The 15,502-nt window shown below is 42.3% G+C and overlaps 1 protein-coding gene across 1 annotated transcript in view; it reads right to left on the bottom strand.

Annotated features, from left to right (window-relative positions):
* Positions 1-2,949: 2,949 nt before the first annotated feature.
* LONRF1 (LON peptidase N-terminal domain and ring finger 1) overlaps positions 2,950-15,502 on the bottom strand; it is a 30,336-nt gene continuing 17,783 nt past the window's right edge. Inside the window, exons 8-12 of the mRNA XM_081114523.1 lie at positions 11,323-11,444; positions 8,707-8,865; positions 8,426-8,588; positions 6,756-6,908; positions 2,950-4,250 (exon numbers count right to left, since the gene is read on the bottom strand). Of these exons, the coding sequence (XP_080970649.1) occupies positions 4,092-4,250; positions 6,756-6,908; positions 8,426-8,588; positions 8,707-8,865; positions 11,323-11,444 (756 nt within the window). The 3' untranslated portion in view covers positions 2,950-4,091. The remainder of the gene's footprint in view (positions 4,251-6,755; positions 6,909-8,425; positions 8,589-8,706; positions 8,866-11,322; positions 11,445-15,502) is intronic.

The following is a 15,502-nucleotide window of genomic DNA, read 5'->3' as shown; positions in this document are numbered from 1 at the left end:
GGCTGTCTTTGGAGTCTCTGTGCTTCACATAGCATTCTGCTCTGTGTCTCTCCTCCTCCTCTCAGAAAAACATCAGTCATATTGGACTAAGGACTCACTTTACTCCAGTATGTCCTCATCTTAATTACATCTGCACACTGGACCCTATTCCCAAATAAAGTCACAGTCTGAGGTTCCAACAGTTTAAACTTCAACATGTTTGGCGGGGGGGAGGGGGACACAGTTCAACCCATAAATTACTTAACTACATAGTATTTCAGTTTCCTCATCTGGACAGAAATACCGACTTTATGGGATTTTCTGAGAATTAAATGTGGTGCTTACCACATTTTGAAATTAAATCTATATTCTTTTCACTACCTTAAGTTGTGACAAAAAGCTTAAGGCTACATTTATGTTGGTGACCAACCAAAAGCTATTTGGAGACAGGTATGCAAGAGAGCTCATATAACTACTAGTAAGCTGGGTCATAAATGTCTTCTCTATTTAAAAACATATATAGTGTCACCCAAAAGTGTATACACACTTTAACAGCTGATAGCTCAAATTTGAAAATTAAGTGTATTTTAATAAACACTGTCTTTATAATTATTCAACGCGTGTATACATTTTGGGGTGACACCCTGTATATTAAACACTATTTAAATGTTGGCATTTAGACATTGGCTTAGGTCTTAGGAAGAAAAATCATGTGATCCAGCCAGTAACCTCATTGCAGAGCAATGCCAGTCAACTGAGTTACTGCTGTTTGTCCCTGGTCCACCTGCCTTATTGTTTCCCTTTCGATAGAGGAAGTTAGCCCCTAAGAAAGATTATTTTTAGTCCTTGAGCTCTGGGAAAATTACTTGTTACTTCTCTTCCTTTTTTAAACTTCTATTACATAGACGTTAAAACTTTGTCTTCCACGTCTGTTTTTCCCTTCTATTTTGACTGCATTGATTTCTGCACTGTGTTCAGGAAAGCGCCCCCACTCGACTCTCCATTTATTCTTTAATTCATTCTGCGTAGCTCATCCACTTGCTTTTTATGATTCACTCATTGAATGCTTCTATGGTGTCAGGGACTATGTGAAAAGTATTGAATTCACAGATCATTTTGGAATTGCACCTTCTCAAACCTAAGGATACTGAGTTTCTGTGAAGCTATGTTCTCCTTTGGTCTCCTGTATCAGCTGTTTCCGTATCTCAGAAGTTCCTCACAGCACTGGCCAATGGACAGACTTTCGGTTTCACAATGCCATCAGACTTCATTTCATCACTGTCCCTTTTTCTATTTGGGGAGGAAGGGAAGGCAAAGGTATTTGCAGTCTAATCCTCCTCATCCAATTTCCCTTCTTAACTGGCATTTATTTCAATTCTGCTCAGTGGTCAGCACATGTCTTAGAGCTCAAATCTGTCTAAATGCTGGACACTGGCCCTAGCATTTGGGAGAGGGGTTTGTATTTAATTCAGTTATCCTGTGAGTGCCAGGAGCAGAGAAGAAGGAAAATGCTATGGAGTTCAGAGTTCCCGCTGAGGGAAGGCCTCCCCGCTGGATCTTGGAGAGCAGGAAGAACTGGTGTAAAGACAGGTGCAAAGGAGACAAGGGCAGCAACTAGCTACTTTGGCTTGAAAAGTCAAACTCATCATAGAACTTAGTCACTTACCGTGATAAGGAGGGAAAGTGTCAGATTCCTTTGCTCTTTCTGTAAGGATACTTTTAAAAATATATTTATTGATTTCAGAGAGGAAGGGAGAAGGAGAGATAGAAACATTAATATTGAGAGATAATCATTGATTGCCTGCCTCTTGCATGCCCCATGCTGGGGATCGAGCCCACAACCTGGACATGTACCCTGACCGGAATCGAACTGTGACCTCCTGATTCACTGGTCAATGCTCAACCACTGAACCATGGCTGTAAGGATATTTTTTGTTTAAATCTTTAGACAGCAACTATCAGAATTTATCTATCACAAAATTAAGGTCAGATGATAAATAAAACCCATGGAATTCCTATTAGTACATGTGTATAGAGACAACTTGATGCCCATTTGTGTTGGTGTGTGCTCACACGTGTGCACTTCAGGCACACGTTACAGATGTAGATTCAAAGCCATTAACTTGTACTGCCACCTGATACATATTTGAACTATACAGGTAAACTCTGCACTTCTACTGCCCAGACACCATTTAACAGCATTTAATAGTTTGTTACAAAGAAGTGTAACCTACCACTTCAGAAACTATTGAGAAGGTGCTTTTGGGAAATGGCCCATTCTTTAGACAATATTTTCTGCAGAACTAATGAACATTCTCAATCAGCATAATTGAGGGGCAGCGGGTGGTCCTCAAGGCAGTCATTTCTGAGCATATTTTTTACATCAACATTCAATATTAAAAGATGTTTGGAAAATCTTAGCTGGGAAAGGGGGGGCCGAAATGGTCAAGTCCATTTAACCAAGAGAAGCCCCTAATGGGTAATATGTATTTATCCTCATCCTAAAGAGACGTGGATTTTTAAAAGGTTGAAAAATAGTGCTTTAGAGGATGGTTCTAGGGCAGTAATGGCGAACCTATGTCACCTCTGACACGCGAACTCATTTTTTTGGTTGATTTTTCTTTGTTAAATGACATTTAAATATATAAAATAAATATCAAAAATATGTCTTTGTTTTACTATGGTTGCAAATATCAAAAAATTTCTATATGTGACACAGTACCAGAGTTAAGTTAGGGTTTTTCAAAATGCTGACACGCCAAGCTCAAAAGGTTCGCCATCACTGTTCAAGGGCCTTAAGCCTCAAGTCACTGCATTGTTTGGTGAAAATTTGACCAAGAAAAGCACTTTGAAAGCTCGTGTTAATGTCTCACGGCACAAACAGTGAGCAAAACCCAACGGTGCCTTCACTCTGTAGTTTGATTCCCCCACTGACTGTTTTTTACAACGACCTAAAATTAAGAAAAAATTGTTATGAATTTAGCTTTTATTCAAAATTAAATAAGCAAAAGCAAGTTTTTCCGAAATTTTTACAAATTACTTACATAAAAGAAAGTTAATAGGGACAGTCCTAAGTTTGCAACAAATAATTACAAAAGTGTCTAGGGCAGCATGAGTATAAACCACGTCACAGCATGGTGCTCTAATTGTCAGATGAGTAAGGCATAACTAACATTTGCACCGCGACCAGAATTGGAAAACAAAACAGACTGTAAAAGCTTAGTTCTACATTAAGCTCCTTCTCGTCCCTCAGGTCCTTAAACACATCATGTCAAACTATAAATTACATAGATGGGCAGTTAATGAGAAAAGCCCCCTAAAAGGTACAAACTAACTGGTACTGAATTGAGTTAGTTCTCCATTTGCCTTTATGTACAATTAAATGTAAACCATATTTTCACAGTTTTGAGTGTTTTGTGAATAGATGCACAGTACCATGTCAGGTTTGCAATTGTTCCTGAAAACTGGCTCTAGGTTCTGCACCCCTGTCGGCCACCGGGGTGCACGTATTTACATAAATAGGAAAGTATCATAGTCAATGGTCAAGACAGTTCAGCAAGAGCAGGATCTCCAGCAGAGCGATACGCAATACCACAGTTTACACACCTGTGCAAACAGAAGCATTCGGACAGAGAAATCGGAGGCAACTGCAATTCGCAAAAACTCGTATCGCTACTGTTGTAAACTTGGGCAGTAAATGACCCTCGGCAAGCTCTGCTCTCTATGGCTTTTTTTTTTTCTTTTAAAATCTTAAAGCCAGAGAAAACGCACACATACTACCCACACGCTCGCGCACACACACTCCACACACATACACAGTTCTCGTTTCATTTTAGAATACGGTACATAGTGCAACTTCATCACAATGTAGAGGTTTAACACACATTTGCTGTGTGTTTTCCTGTGCAAGTTCTTAGTGGTCTAAATCCTAGTTGAGGGTATTCATTTGCAGAACCACATGATTCTGGAGGTTGAGGAAATAAAATAAAATAAAAAAAAGAAGAGTTTCCATACATTTTTCAAACCAGCACTGGAGGTGCAAAGGCAGCAGACAACCTGGCCATCAACAGAGCCAGGTTAGGGTAACTTTAAAGGAAGATCCAAGCAGTTAGTTACTTAGATTGGTCTCTAGAAAAATAGGTCAGGATATGCTGTATCTTTGTCAACCGTTCCTTCAAAGACTTCATTGACAAAACTGACAGCTGGTATCGGGGATCCACAGGGAGAACTGCAAGAAGCCACCAACACCAGGCAGGTCCATTAGGAGTCGCCTAAAAAATAAGCAACATTTTATAGGATTAATTCAAGTGTCCATGTGATAACAGCAGTAACAAACCACCAACAAGCTAGTCTTGACTGAGCATTTCTCCCTATTAAGTCCCATCTCAAATCCTTTAAACAATCATGCAAGGAAGGCTATTACTATACCCATAAAAAATGGGAAAACTGGAGCTCAGAAGTGCAATATAACTTGTCCAAGCTCTCTCAGCTCACACGTGGCAGAGCCAACATCCAAACCCAGACCTGATTCCACAGCCCACACTCTTTCCTCTGCAGGAACTGCTTAGAGCAGGGTTTCCTCACGCTCAGGTGACTGGCACTGGGGCCCAGATGATTGTTATGGGAACCGTCCTGGGCATCATGGCTTGCTGAGCAGCACCCTGCCTCTGTCAGCGGCACCTCCCTAGTTGTGACAAGAAGTTGTCTCCAGATATTCCCAAATGTCCCACGGGGGCAAAACTGTCCCTACTTGAGAAATGTTTTCTTAACATGCATATTTAAAACTTTTTAAAAAATATGTTTTTATTGATTTCGGAGAGGAAGGAAGAGAGAGAGATTGAAACATCAATGATGGGAGAGAATCATTGATCGGCTGGCTCTTGCACGCCCCCTACTGGGGATGGAGCCCGCAACTCAGGCCTGTGCCCTTGACCAGAATTGAACCCAGGACCCTTCAGCCCACAGGCCAACACTCTATCCACTGAGCCAAACCACTAGGGCTAAAACACTTTTTTTAAAGTTAGTTGGTATTCTGAAATATCTTCAAAGAACTGCGGACTCCTGGGAAAGCTAGAAGTCCCCCTGATGTTTTAAGGGCTGACTACTGGCTATTGAAAGAACAGGAACTTATACAAAAGAATTGTTAAGCCACCTTTACTACAATTGAACTGCTTCTTATTGGACCTGAAAGTTCAGAATGACAAAAGGAGCTATATCAGTGTTGGTCTCAATGCACTCTTAGACTCAAACTAGATTTCTATATTTATGTATTGTCTGTGCTCTACTCAGCACCACGACCACCTCCCTCTGCATTATCAGAGACATCAGAAAACTACATTCCCCAGAACCCCCTTCCCCATATGGTTCCAGGTTAGACTGGCCAATGAGAGGCACTCCTGTGTGAGATGTGTAAGTTGGAAAAGAGGAAGCCACTACCCTCTGGAGATTGTTGCCCAGTGTGGGCAGATGTGAGATTTACAGAAGCTTCCAGAGAACTCCTGAAAACCACCTGCTCCGCGGCTACAGCTGACACTGAGCAACACCGGGGCAGGCCCAGGTCTGTGGTGGCAGATTCTCTGAGCACTGACGATGTCCCCGAACTTCTCCAAGCTGGGGCGTTAGATCTACATCCTAAAGAAACCCTTCATTCCAGGAGCAGACTGAGGGGCTCTTCTTTTCCTCACCGAATCCTGCCTCATACAGACTAACAGACGGCAGAGGCGGAGGATAGGGTAATAATGGGGGGGGTGGTAAAGGCCACGGAAAGCAATGCTGAATTTTTCTACAAGTGGGGTTTGTTAACACTTAAACTTTATTAATTTTGTGCTTATCGAAAGCTTTTCTGTGAAATGTAATCAGATTTAGGCAGACAGGATAAAACAAACATGCTAGACACAGAGTAAGTGCTCAATTGCAAGGTGGCCTAATGCTGAAAGTTCAAGTTCAGGTGAAGGACTCAGCTGGGATGCAGACAGACTTGCACTGACCTGAGAGGCAGCCTGCGTCACAGCGGAATCTGTTTTCTCTCCATCTTCGTATTTATTTATAGTGATTCCTTTACGAAATCTATCACCTTCTGACCACAAACATTTTCTTCTATGCAATTCAAAACACTTGTGCCTAAAAGGCAGTGCTTTGATGCATCTAAGCTCAGACTTCCCAGGCTGGGGACCCTCCTTTCTTGCCTCTCACAGTGCCTGCTGCACAGATCGCTTGCCCAGAGTGCCTGCTACACATTAATCAGATTAAGCTTAAAAGCAAACCCTAAGTACCTGAGCTAGGCCATAAGGACAGCAGTTTCCAAGGAGAGTAGCATTAAACATGAAGAGACAGAAATGAATTTCATTGCCAGGCTGAAAGTTGGGAATAAAAGGTGGTGAGAAAAAAATTTTCAAAGTACAGAAAATGATACACTACATCTCTCAACTGTCCCAGAACGACGGCTGACTGGCTCGAGGTGCAGCTGTCACAATTTACCCGATGGTGCCACGTCCCATTCTGGATGTCTTACTTCTCCTTCTGAAAAGGGCCCCTCAGTTAAGGGTTTGACCTTTCCTGGACCTCACTCCTATGGGCATTGCAGCGACACCTACACACCCCTCCCACGTCAAATGCAGCGGGTACCACTGTGCTAGGGAATACAGGCACGATTCCAAAGATGGGGACAAAGGAGATGTGATGTAAACAGGACAACAACAGCAAAACCTTAAAAATCTACTCACTTGGGTTTATTTTAAAAAGTGAGACTTTTGGAAACAACATCAAAGCCATCTTACCTGAAGGTTTTCCTCCCTCCTGGGCATTGAGCCAAAGTGCTGAAGAATTTGGCTTCGAAATCTGTCTCTTAAATTCTGAAACCAGCTGCAGGCTTGAGAGTAGACCAAATTATGAAGCTGCCTGAGACTCTCTAACTCATCTTCATTCTCCACCTAGAAATACAACAGTTAGTAAGACTTCTGTGTCTAATATCACCAACCCCACAGACGTGGGAAAAATCGAAAAATAGGGACTACCTATTTCAGTGCTGGATCATAAGAGTATTATTCTTATACAATACGTATCAAATATTTCTGCCTCACATAATACAGTACTAGACGACCCTCCTAACAGCCCCAATCAGGAGGAGGGGTAAGATTGTGAGGGAGTTCTTTGTCTTTATGGATCAGTGGTTTTTGAAAACAGTGGAATGAAAAGAGCAGGAGTTCAGCTACTACAATAAAAGGAAAGACAGGGAAGGGATTAAGGTGCAGATGACACGGATAGAAAGCGGAACAGGATTTTCCACCACAGAACGGGGTCAAAACACAAACAAAAAATTTTAGAAAATCACTTAGCATATAAAAGGTAGAAAATAATTTATGCAGTGATGAACGTCTCTTGCTGTAAAGGCCCAAGGCTGTGGTCACCTTCATCATCCCTCCGGACACCCTGCAGACTGCTGGATCATGGCAGCACCAATTAGATGCTCAGCCTTGCAGCCTGCGATCGAGTGGTCTCACAAATGCAGGTGGAAGATGGAGCATTAACTCACCCCCTCACACTGACTGCCTTAATGCACACTTCTCTCCCACTCACTGCCTGTCAGGGAGCGCTCTAGACCACACACATGCACACATCTCAGCAAACACCAGGCTTGACTCAGCCTTTCACACTCAAGGATGACGCAAGAGAAAAACAACAGAAGAACTCTAAAAACATCTGAGCTATAAAAGGTGAGTCTACAGCACAAAAGAGACAAAAAACAAACAAACATGCTTTTTATTTTTTAGAGATGCAAAATGAAACACAAAACAAGTTTAAAAGGCATCTACTTTTGCACAACAATGAGAATACATTTAATGCCACTAAACTGTACACTTAAAAAAGGTCAACACAGAGCTGCCTCAAACAGATTGTCAAACTGCAGCGGGAAGGCCGGGGAGGGTTGGGGGGGCAGGAAGGAGGGGGGTAGGAGATCAACTGAAGGACTTGTATGCATGCATATAAGCATAACCAATGGACATAAGACACGGAGGGGGGGGGGGGGGTAGGGGAGGCCAGGGGATTGTCAAGGGCAGGGGGGAAAAAAAGGACACATATGTAATACCCTTTGTAATACTTTAAGCAAAAAATAAAAATTAAAATTAAAAAGGTTAACATTCAACCCTGTTAAGTGCCTGCCTTGCCAATACACACACACACACACACACACACACACACACACATTCTGGGTGCTGTGCTGGCTGCTGAGCCTGGAGAAACAAAGAGTATCTAGGTCTGGTCTCCCAGGTTCTCTGGGAACTCACAATGATTAAGAACAAGATAAGAAAAAGGTAAGTCAAAACTAATTTGCATAAGTATTGGTGAGGGTCTCTGAGAGGAAGAACTGTTTTATCTGCCCAGATGCCTGTACCATGCCCAGGACAGAGCACACCAAGGTGTGCTGGAAAACAACACTGTGTAATACCTTAACATCTTCCAAATATTCAATGTCTGCAGTACAATATCCATCTTTCATTCCTCTTTTTAAAACCTTAAACCGCTTTCCTCCAACAGTATCCACCACAGACCTTCCATCAGGTAAGAAATGTACATTTCTAATTTGTAACATACAACCATAATCTGCAAAACTAAAAGAAAAATTCTAATTAACATCAAAGTTCAAGCGACAAGCACACACGTTCTCAACAATATTCAAAGAAAGTTCCAAGGTAAATACAAATATTTAAAAGAACACAAAAAGCATACCCATTCTGCTTGTCACTGACACACATCCCAAACTGTTTCGTTCCAGTTTGTATGCTTCTTCGAATCATCAATCTATATCTTGGCTCAAATACATGAAGAGGGCAAGGCACAGTGGGGTAGGCTATAGTGCAAACAAATATTGGGACATTCTTGGTCAAGCTGAAGAAGAGAAAAGTGTCATTATTATATGTCAGAATTTATAACCAAAATGAGTAAAGCTTGCAACAGTAATAAATTCATATAAAAAAAAAAAAAAAGAAAGCAGACCCAAATAATGTAACTTTCATTCTTGGCAAGAACAAGAATCAGTACACTCACACGGATACGTTAGCACTAAAACAGTGTTTGTGATCCTTGCACACAAGTCAAGCAAGTCAATCTGCATTCAAGCTGCCAGGTTATCATATAGAGCTAAGTTTCTTTATGAATCAAAAAGAAATGGACTAGAATTCTATTCTATATTTAAAATCTGTCTAAAATATCTGTAACATGACAGAGTTAATATCCTTTCTCCATAAAACACTCTTAGTCACTCTTAGATAACAGTAAAAAAAAAAAAGAATTCCCAGAAAAGACAAAACGCAAATTAAAAATTCTTAGGCATTAAAAATATTTTCAAACTATCAAAATAGGTAATTCAAAAACATTTTTCCAGGTAATTAATGACAGGGCTGGGGAAGCTGGCAGTGCAGGGGGCAGACTGGAACAGGACAGCCATGCTGAAGGAGCATGTGGCAATCAATACACATCAAAAGCTTTTTTAAATGTCCACATCCTTTGAACCAACAGGCTCAATTTTCCCCACAAGTACTGAGCATGTTCAGTGTAGCACTCTGTACAGCAGCCACAAGTTAGAAGCAAAAAGAAGATAATAAAATAAATCATGACATAGCCATCACATGGTATACATTTAAATGAGAAAAGAGGTTATGGAATTATATGAATAAAATGACCCCATCTATGTTTAAAATGTATTTATATATATTAAAACATAAAAGGATATATGCCAAAATGCCAAAGGAAGCTCCCTTTGGGTTGCCCATTATGGCTTTTTTTCCCCCTGCTCACTTATATTTTCTAATTTTTCTTCAAAAAGATAAGTTACAAAAATTAATATTTAATAAAAACATGTTTAATGTACAAGTGCTAGTTACTCTACTTTTAAAACTGTGTTTTACCATCATTGTACACTCTCCTTATGAACCTGAGAACTTGGAAAAAACCCAACAGACCCATTAATTAGCAAAACTTGTAAGTCCAGAGGAGGACCCGTTCCTCAAGGACAACAGCCTCGTCAGTGAGCAGCAGGTGCCCTCAAGCTTCCCTCCCTCACCTCAGCTCCCCTCCTGTTACTACTGCTGGTCATTCACCAATTGCACTGCTCTGTGGGGGGTCGGGTGTGGCACCGTTTTAAGATTTTAAAGTATATCTGCAGCTTTCCTATAGGCAGCTTCTTGCAGTGTTGATCAAAAAGCTTCATAATCTGCACTTCAGAATATTTTCTACCATAGAACCACACAATAAACTATCAGTTCCACAAGAAGACAAATCATACTGATTTCCATAAAGATAGGAAGTCTCTTATTGACGGCCATGGGCCCAATGAAGACATTTGGAGGTCACATACTAAAAAAAGAAGAGTCCATGCCCTAGCTGGTTTGGCTCAGTGAATAGAACGTCGGCCTGTGGACTGAAGGGTCCCAGGTTTGATTCCAGTCAAGGACACAAGCCTGGGTTGCAGGCTTGATCCCCATTAGGGCATGTGTAGGAGGCAGCAGATCAATGACTCTCATCATTGATGTTTCTCTCTCTCTTGCGCTCCATTCCTCTCTGAAATCAATAAATATATTTTTTTTCTTTAAAAGAATTTTAAAAAAAGAAAACGAAAGGAAAAGAGCTAAGAAATTAAAAACCTATGAAAAAAATGTAGAGACTCCAAAGACTGGTCAAAGAGGGAAGACGTAGGTGAAGAAAAGTACAAGAAATAAAGGTTAAGAGCAACAAGACTAGGACCAGCCTCCCATCCCCAGTCGGCCATGAAGTCCTCAATAATGGTCTCTCCCACCAGCTCTCAAAGCTACCCCAGGGCTTTCACTTTCCTGTTACTGACTCGATTCTGCCTCAAGTCAATATTTTCATTAATTGAGAATCTGGCCCCTAAGTCACCTCCTTACCCTTTTCCAATTTCAAGACTCAACGCCCCACCTTCCAAACCTCTAATTGGCTAAACCCCCTGCCAATCCTGGCCCTTTGTCTCCTGCCTTCCTCCTACACTGCCTTGGTACCTGAGGGTTGCTGTTCCCAGCAACCACTGTTACTAGCTCCACCTCTCCATTCCAGATTCCACTGCCTGATGTCACTGTAAGAAACCCCTCCCCCACCTAAAATGCTGCTTAAATGAGTCAATAATTCCCAGTAGAACATCTGGAAGTTACCAAATGAACTTTTAAAAAATCCTGTTTAGGACAGGGGAAGCTGACCAATATCTGTGTGAAATATGCCTTTGACTGTATGGGTTGAACTACAGGGGGGATCCAGCTTGCCACGAGAAGGCTTCTCCTATTTCCAAGGGTAGTAGTTTGTAATTTGATTGTGTTTTTATGAGAAGAAACTTACTGTGAGAGTTCAGCAGTTTCTTCATCATATATTTTTTTTCTCTCAGACAGCTCATCAGGCAGATACTTCACTATTAATTCTTCCAACAGCTGTGTGACACAGTACCTCCTATCTGCTAGATACTAAAAGACAATATTATTTTACATTCCAATTCTTTTTTCCTACAGTATAAAACAGGCAAAACAATTTAGCTGATACAGTCAAGCCCTTATTACATATTTATAGAGTCTATCTGAATTAACCGAATTAGTGAGGAGAACCTTACAATGGATGATGCTAAACAGGCCACCTGTCTGAGGCTTCGCTCAAGAGCATAAAGCTGCATGGTGGCAGCTGGAGCCACACCCTATGTAAGGACTGTGTCTTGCTCTGATCACAGATCCTTTAGCAGCTGTCAGCCCTGCCCCTGCATCTCCCACACAGAGGGCCAATCTCCATCTGCAGCTCATGGGTACCTGAAACTAGCATTTTGACTGAAAAACAAAAATAAGGTAAGGAATAAAGAAAATGGTGCATTTGCCTTATTTTTAAAAAGCAAAAACTACACATACACCCTTTTTGTTCCCTATTTCAGTAGCAGAGTTTACAGCTAATTTTTTCTTTCAGATTCTCCTTTCCCTGTCACCTTACTATACTCAGACCCTCGTCAAGAGGTTGCTTTTCCCAGATGACCCCCTGTATGTATAAAGGGGACATTTTACCACTCCCTTCAGACTCTGAGAAACCGCCCCTCATGCATTTGGTGTCATTGTTCCAACTGCTAGAAGCTATCTCTTATACTCTTGCCTGTGAAAGGCCCATCTATCTTTCATGGTCTGGCTCCAATTTTACCTTTTTTATAAAGTCTTTCTAATTATTTTTCTGTCTCCCAAGAACCATATAAAAGGCAGTTACCACACCCTACACTATACAACATGGACAGGAAATACATCACGTCTCTGTAACTGAACTAAACACTGCACAGGGGAAGGGACCAGGTCAGAGTGTACACACAGAACTTTGCGCAAAGCAAATGCCCAGTACAAATCTAATCTAATAAAAGACAAACATGCAAATTGACCGTACCTTCACTACACCTTAAGCCACGCCCCCAGCCAATCAGAGCTACTATATGCAAATTAACCCAACCAAGATGGCAGCCGGCAGCCACAGAGCTGGAGTGAGCAGGAGGCTTGGTTGCTCCAGTGATGGAGGAAGCCAGCTTCCTGCCTGCCGCAGCCGGCTCTGAGCTCCACTGAAGGCAACAAAGTTTCAATTATAGAAGATAAATAAACCCCAGATACCTGCTTTCAGCTGGCTGTGGCCACATAGCTGGAGCGAGCAGGAGGCTTGGTTGCTCCAATGATGGAGGAAGCCAAGCTTCCCGCCCGTCCTGGCCGGCTCTGAGCTCCACTGGAGGCAACAAAGTTTCAATTATAGAAGGTAAATAAATCTCAGAATAAAAAAAAAAAAGGAAAGAAGGAGAGGCTGGTAGCTTCCATTGCCCAGGGGCTTGGCCAGCCTGAAAACAGCCCTCAGCCCCTCACCCAGACTGGCCAGGCAACCCCACTGGGGACCCCACACCCTAAAGGGGGTGTGACCAGCCTGAAAACAGCCATCAGGCCCTCACCCAGGCTGGCCAAACCTCCATGGGGTGAGGGTCCCCACTGGGGAAGGGAGGGGCTTGACTAGCCTGCAAACAGCCATCATCCCCTCACCCAGGCTGGCCAGGCACCCCAGTGGGGACCCACACCCTGAACGGGGTGTGACCAGCCTGCAAACACCCATCAGCCCCTCACCCAGGCTGGCCAGGCACCCCAGAGGAACCCCCACCCTGATCCGGGACACCCTTCAGGGCAAACCAGCCGGCCCCCACCCATGCACCAGGCCTCTATCCTATATAATAAAAGGGTTGTATGCAAACTGACCCTAACAGCAGAACGACTGGGAATGACAGGTCACTATGACACACACTGACCACCAGAGGGCAGACGCTCAATGCAGGAGCTGTCCCCTGGTGGTCAGTGGGCTCCCACAGGAGGAGCTCTGCTCAGCCACAAGCCAGTACAGTGGTGGTGGTGGGAGCCTCTCCCACCTCCTCAACAGCGCTAAGGATGTCTGACTGCAGCTTAGGCCTGCTCCCCGCTGGCAAGTGGACATCCCCCGAGGGCTCCTGGGCAGCCAGAGGGATGTCTGATTGTCAGCTTAGGCCCAATCCCGTGGGGAGCAGGCCTAAGCCAACAGGTGGTGATCCCCCAAGGGGTCCCAGACTGCAAGAGGGCACAGGCCGGGCTGAGGGGCCCCTCCCCCCCCACACACAAGAGTGCACAAATTTTTGTGCACCAGGCCTCTAGTTTATTTAATAAAAGTAGTGAGGAAAAACTCTTAGGAGACCATGAGGAGGTAAGATAAAGAGAGGTCATCCTTTAATCTGTAGATCCAGCATAAATAAAGGTTTTGTCATTATCCAATGAAAAATAGAGTAGTGCCTGGCTGGCGTGGCTCAGTGCTTGAATGTCAACCTATGAACCAGGAAGTCACAGTTCGATTTCCGGTCAGGGTACATGCCCAGTTGTGGGCTCAATCCCTAGTATGGGGTGTGCAGAAGGCAGCTGATCAATGATTCTCTCTCATCATTGATGTTTCCCTCTCTCCCTCTCCCTTTCTCTCTGAAATCATTAATAAATACATACACACACACACACACACACACACACACACATATATACATACACACTAGAGGCCCGATGAACGAAGATTCGTGCAAGAATGGGCCTTCCTTTCCCTGGCTGCCGGCACCGCCTTCGCTCCGGCCAGAGCTGCCTTTCTGCCTTCGCTCAGGCCCGGAGCGGCTGGGGTGGTGTGGAACGCCTGTGTCATCACTATGGAGACGATGCAAGCATCCTGCCCTGCCCCCGGCCGCTAGGTGCCTGTGTATGCAAATTAACCTGCCATCTTTGTTGGGTTAATTTGCATACTCACTCCTGATTGGCTGGTGGGCATCACAGAGGTATGGTCAATTTGCATCTTTCTCTTTTATTAGTGTAGATATATATATATATATATATATATATATATATATATATATATATTTTTTTTTTTTTTTTAATAGAGTAGAAAATATGAGAATTTAGGAGAGGGGTAGTAGTGGTTTTCAAATCTTAGCATGAATCAGGGCTTGTTAAAATGCAGACTGCTACGTCCCACCAGAGTTAGTGGCTCTGGAGTGGGGTCTAGGTGATCAGATGCTGCTGGTCAGGGGAACACACTTTGAGAACCACTGAAGAGTGGTACTCTTGAGCAGATAATGTAGATACAGTTAAATGATGAGTTTACTGTAAAATTAATCAAATTATAGGCATTAATAAAGGCAATGTTATTACCATTTTTCTATTAAATTATTAAAAATGTTTTAAAATTTAATACTCATGTATTAAATTTGGGAAAATATGGCCTCTCTTACATGCCTGGTAGGAATCTAAATTTGTACATTTCTAGGGACCTACAAAATTTGGCACTTGGTTTTAAGAGTCTTTTAAAAATAAGATGTTTAAGCTAATAATTTACCTTAAGGAAAGACTCAAAGACATAACACATGGTACATAAAAAAAGAGAAAACAAAGCAATTTACAAATCCAACAATAGGGAAATGTCAAGGCATTATATTATTATACTGCTATAAAATGTATTCAAATGAAAAAATAAGCAAAATAAAATCACAAGTAGGAAAGACACAAAATTATGGAGCATTTCAATTTAATTCTTTAAAATATATATTTAGCTTATGCAAATTATGTTATACAAGGTATTTTCAAAGTCAGGACACAAAATAAAGTTATTTTTAAATAGTACGCTAGTTATATTTTTAAATATGCTTATTTTCTTTTAAACACCATTTTTTTTAGGGTGAGGTATCTGAATTTAAAGCTACATACCTAATTATTAATCTAAAATAAAGCATAATAAATATATTAGAGCCCTGGCCAATGTGGCTCAGTTGGTAGGAGCATTGCCCCATACACGGAGAGATGGCAGGTTCAATTCCCAGTCAGGGCACATACTTAGGTTGCAGGTTCAATCCCAGGTCGGGGCACATGCAGGAGGCAACCAATCGATGTTTCTTTCTCTCTTTCCCTCTCTCTCTCTCTCTCTCTCTCTCTCTCTCTCCCTCCCTTTCTTGCTCTAAAATCAGTAAAAATAT

The sequence above is a fragment of the Myotis nattereri genome (genome assembly GCF_964212035.1).
Source record: "Myotis nattereri genome assembly, chromosome: 2".
In the NCBI taxonomy this organism is placed as follows: domain Eukaryota; kingdom Metazoa; phylum Chordata; class Mammalia; order Chiroptera; family Vespertilionidae; genus Myotis; species Myotis nattereri.
This window is presented reverse-complemented; position numbering and strand designations above follow the sequence as displayed.